This window comes from Schistosoma mansoni (genome assembly GCF_000237925.1).
Source record: "Schistosoma mansoni, WGS project CABG00000000 data, supercontig 0136, strain Puerto Rico, whole genome shotgun sequence".
Classification (NCBI taxonomy): Eukaryota; Metazoa; Platyhelminthes; class Trematoda; order Strigeidida; family Schistosomatidae; genus Schistosoma; species Schistosoma mansoni.
Window position 1 is genome coordinate 747,287 of NW_017386039.1, and position 5,694 is coordinate 752,980.

The 5,694-nt window shown below is 31.5% G+C and overlaps 1 protein-coding gene across 1 annotated transcript in view; it reads left to right on the forward strand.

Moving 5' to 3' along the window:
- Smp_158030.1 overlaps nt 1-3,079 on the forward strand; it is a gene marked incomplete at both ends in the record, with an annotated part of 26,761 nt that extends 23,682 nt beyond the window's left edge. The window contains one exon of the mRNA XM_018789375.1: nt 2,950-3,079. Within this exon, the coding sequence (XP_018646490.1) occupies nt 2,950-3,079 (130 nt within the window). The remainder of the gene's footprint in view (nt 1-2,949) is intronic.
- Nucleotides 3,080-5,694: the final 2,615 nt, after the last annotated feature.

Here is a 5,694-nt window from a genome sequence, read left to right on the forward strand (position 1 = left end):
CAGATTTGCAAACCGCGATTTCCAACCTATTCATAGAAAGAGAACGCCACTATTTAGATTCATCAAAACGCCGACAAATTAAAAAATTTGAAAAGATCAAAGAAAGGAAGAAAGATAAGAAAACGTCAGCAATGAAATCTGATCCGAATGATCTAAGAATCGTTCATAATTTGTCTGACAGAAACTTAACGAATCATGAAATCATCCTACTGGAGAAAGGATTAAATTTCAATTTACATAGAAAACCACTTAGCACCCTTGAAGTTGCTCCAATTTTAGAGCCTATAATCGCAAAACTACCAGAAAAAGAATCGCATTTATTACGTCAAAAGACTTCCCATATCTTGACTAAACAAAAACACCTTACACCAAACATCTCAAAAGAAGAATACAAGGCCATACATTCGCTTAAAAAGGACAAAACGATCATAATCACAAAAGCAGACAAAGGCAACACAACAGTAGTCATGAATAGAATAGATTATGTTAATAAAGCTCTTGAACATCTTGCAACAGGACCTTATGAAAAGATCAATCAATCAAATTCTCAAACGATGAAAAATAAAATCAAATCAGATACAAGTGAACTTTTGAAAGAGCTAAAACCAGTCATTGGGGCTTCGCTTTGGTTTGCTTTGTATCCCAAATCATGTAATACTTCACGGTTTTATGGTTTACCGAAAATTCACAAACCAGATATTCCTCTAAGACCGATAGTAGATTTTACCAACACACCGACATATGCTTTATCTAAATATCCAAGCAACATATTAAAGCCACTACAGCTTAACGTACATAATATGATTAAAGATACATATGACTTTAAATCAAAATTATCGGAATTAATTATTGAAAAGAATGAAGTCATGGTAAGCTTTGATGTTGTATCTTTATATACTAGTATTCCGATTGATATAGGCTTAGAATTCATTAGTGGCTTACTAGAGAATGACATTACGCTATCGGACAGATGTCCTTTAAGCATCAGTTTAATCATGAGATCGTTAAAACTCTGCTTAAATTCAACTCTATTCACCTTCAACGGAACGTTATACAGACAAACAAATGGTGTAGCAATGGGTTCTCCCGTGTCCCCGATTGTGGCCAATCTTTTTATGACACACATAGAATCAAAGATTTTCTCCAACGAAATTAAACCACGAATTTGGCTCAGATATGTAGATGACACATTTGTAGTAATAAAAAAGACGCATCTAAGATCGTTTTCAAAACGGATAAATACACTTTCATCTCACATCAAATTCACGAATGAGAATGAAAATGAACATGGTGAGCTACCTTTCTTAGATTGCTTAGTGAAAAGAAATATAAATGGAGTTCTAAATTTATCCATCTACCGAAAGCCCACACACTCCAATCGTTACATCGACTTCCATTCAGCACATCCTTTCAGTGCTAAAATCTCGTCAGCCTTAAATCTTTTTAGAAGAGCCAACAAGATCATCACTTCAGAAGAGGACAAACAAAAAGAACAAAAGAATGTAATTAGCATCTTACAATTTAATAATTTTCCTATGAAGATTATTAGAAGTATATTAAAACAAGACAATTCAGTACGCAATATTAATAATAATAATTTGAATGAAATGCCATGGATTGGTACTGCAGTTTTACCATACCGTCATGGCACAACTGAAGAACTCCAAAGGATCTTAAGACAACACAGAATTAAAGTATATTACAAAACAACTAACACACTTCGAAATACTTTAGTTCGATTAAAAGGAAAAATACCATTCATGTCTACACAGAACTGCGTCTACAAATTAGGTTGTGTCGATTGTGATGCCTTCTATATTGGAGAGTCATCTCGCGAAATCTTAACTCGCGCCAAAGAACATATCAGGTACACAAAGAAACCTCCTAATAATCCTGTAGAATTAGATAGACTTCAGATTAAATCGGCGATAGCAGTTCACGCCATTTTCAACAGTCATAAAATTGATTTCGAAAATATCAAAATACTACAGAAAGGTTTTTCCAACTACAAAGAAAGAAGAGTAGCTGAAGCTTTCCATATAATGCTTAATCCCACAGCTTTCAATAGAAAGGAAGGCCTTACCATACAGCCTACTTGGACCATCTATCCTAGTCACTCAGTCTGATATTATTTACAATTTCACACCATTACATTACAAATCAAACTCTATCCTTTGTAATTATAAAGGTCACACAGTTTTCATTATTAACAGTGCATACATACACACAAAATTACATACATGTAGCTTATGAATCACCTTGACCGAAATGAAATGACGTGACAGTGATTTATTCAGACCTGTTTTTGATTGATCACCTAATATTCTTTGATTGTTCCGTTGTACTATTTAAACTTGGATTAATGTTAATTTGGTTATTTATTCTCTGAAGAAGTGGCTTACACTGAGTCACGAAACGTCAGAAAATCTAATTTTTCTACTCATTGAGATATTACAAATATATAATTTATTTATAACAATCTACCCAATGCTCAATTTATTCAAAATTATCAAATCAAGACTTGGTAATGATACCTATTTGAAGTTTTTATAATCTCATTTGTGGAATAAGATACTTTCGCATGTCTAAGAACATTTAATGCATTTTCAGAAGAGAAGTAGGTATCAGTGAATAGAGGTTGGGATTTATTTTATCGCGGATAGATTTTGGTAGATCATTCCAGAATCTGGAAAATATATTGGTTAAATAATTTATATAGAGCGAGAACTGGCGAGGTCGTGTTTACGGCCTGCTGACAAGTCTCAAGCCAGGACAAAATATCTGCGTGGTGCTCTCTAGTTTTTAATAGTTTTTTCAATCTAGATCAGTTCACTTCCTGTCCAATCTTGTATCAACAGTAGAATAAGAATAATTTTATCTGGTTACTTATTAAAGCTTGTGTGTAACTGCATTACTTATAGTATGCTTAATCTTCAAATGTTTTGATAGACCTAATTCGTGGCATGAAGAAATCTCTGTTAGGCTAGATTCACACTGTTGGATTGTCTGTAGGCGATCTAATGGGCGTGAAGTATACATGGTATTCACAATTAAACAAGAAAGTTTACATAAATTATAGGGTAAGTTTTAAATTCTATATAATCATTTAAATTTTGAAACAAGTGATCTAGGAAAGTATTTATGAAGTGAAGTAAATCGTAAATATTGAAAATCTTACTTTTCATTGTCATATTATAGTCAGATAGACATGAAACATAATCCAACTTATCACGTGAAGTCGTTTACCTATTGAGATAACTCAATGTAGTTTTCAGAGAAAAGAAGGAATTTCTACATAACACGGCCCACTAAAGTTGTGTTAAATTTGTTCAATAGAAATCAATAAATTATAATAATCTATTTCAATACGTCATATGATTGTGTAAAATATGAAAACTTAGATGTAATGAATAAAATAATTTGACATTATCATTCAATAAACTACTGTTTTAAACAGAAAAACAATAAGCTAGTTCCTAAGTCAGAGATTATTGTTCGAATCCGGTTGATTTAATCCTTTTCTTGAAAAAAATACGGTTTTATCCTCAATATTGCCCATAAATGTATATATACGCAGTGTTTACTTTCGAAAAAGTATAATTTTTCTCCATTCTCTCTTACTCTCTATGTAGTTGTGAGAAATATGTATAAGTGATTCACATGTATCCTTAATTATTCAGTTGATCAAAACAGACAGATATAAACAACTATTCGGATTCTTGCATTTCGAAGCATTTGTAAAACAAATGGTATGTTTTGATCAGTGCCCTTTTTTCCAGCGTTTTAACTAAAATCGGTTGAAATTTTCCAAACTTTATTTAAGGAATTTAAATCGCATGTGAAACATCAAAAAAGCCCAATCAATAAGCTAGTTGATTTGTTAAAGAATAAATTTATCCAGTGGGTTTCGGTCAACTCGATCGGTAGTACGAAGTCCGTGAGTATTCGTTTTTTTAATCTTAAGGAATAATAGTTCTTGATTTTATAGACTAGTGCCATACTCTTTTCTATCTCTATTTCCTAAACTTTATTACATGGTTTATCGATATATTATGACTACCGTTAACGTTCCATTAAACGCCAAATATTTGTTCGATTTTATTGATTTTTGTATTACATTCCCATCGTCTTTTAAAGAAGCTATACGACATGTATATGAGACAACGTTTCGGGGTTTATTTCTACTGGACTGAAGGTTATCCGATTTCATCGTTCTTACTGTCTACTGTGCATCGATTCAAATGTTGTTTGGAATCATCATGCTTGAATGGTGTTTTATTGCATCAAATGAACTGACACTGGCTATGTGCTTGTTGTGTAAATGTGTTTTTTTATATTTGTGTCTATATACTTACTTGTATAGTATTTATTTCCCCCCGACTTGTTCTCTGACTTATATATGTGTATATGTATATAATGTCATCAAAGAAATAAATTACATTACTTGTTTCAAGAATATTTCTTTGTTTTCATTTTGTCCAAAAATAATATTTCAGTCGATGGCTACTGTTGTTATTATTATTGTTATCATTATTATTACTAAACGTACTATTATTCATTTATTATTTTAAGTACGCTGATTAATTCATCGGTACGTCACCATAAGCTGAAGCCAGATAAAAATAGGGTTATTCAAAACAATGTCTATTTCAATCTTATGACGGAACCTATTAGTGTGTTGTTTTCTGGTCTGTATTATCTGGATCTAATTTTAGTCCGATCAGTGAGAAAAACAAAAAGAAAAGTCACTTTCTGAAGATACATAATGATAACTTTTGTATAACATAGATCGGATACAGTTAGAACAGTAGAGTTGGTTGTACCATTTTACCTACTTTCTTATATTTTACACTCACGAAAAAAGATAAAATGCTATTGATTTAGTCTTGTAAGGAGTTGAATATATATAGTATCAAAAGTCTTTTATTTAAGACGGTTAAATTATCCACTCATGGATGTGCTAAATTTCATCTTGGAGTGGGTAAGCTTGTGATCATATTCTAAAACTCATGTACTGTTAGTATTAATCATATTATAAAACGAAGTATCACACGACTAGGTTATTAGTTGACATAGAGTTTTAAGAAAGTGATAAGTTGGTTTTCAATCGAAAATCAAAATATATTTGGCATAAAAATACTTATTAAAAAGTTAGTTATTTGTTCATGCACGAGAATTCAGTTACTAAGTATCTTATTAAATCGAACTGAACAGAGCAGTTTTTAAACTGGGTAGTAGAAGCTGAGTTTTTAAACATCTAGCCACTCGCCGTTCCATATGAAAGTAATGACGTTTTGGTAAAGTTTATTTTAGTCAACCACTATCCTGTTCAAATCTGTATTTGATTCATAATTCTTACTATATGGACTATAAAATAATACATATAAGACATCCCAGCTATTATATATATATATATATATATATATATATATATATATATATATATGTTTGTATAAATTGACCGACTACTTAAACTTTTTAGTATTTCAAGTTAACTGACCATTAAAATTGTTGTGTAAGCCTGTATTTAAAATCGTGCATATTTACTTTAAAGATACAGTTAATCACCACCGAGCGGATTAAGACTTGGATTGAGGGTTTCCTACAAATTGTCCCTGCTAAGAATTAGTACTTTAATTTCTAGTTGGTTGGTCACATATCTGGATCAACAGAATCCCGTCAGTACTTGAAGCC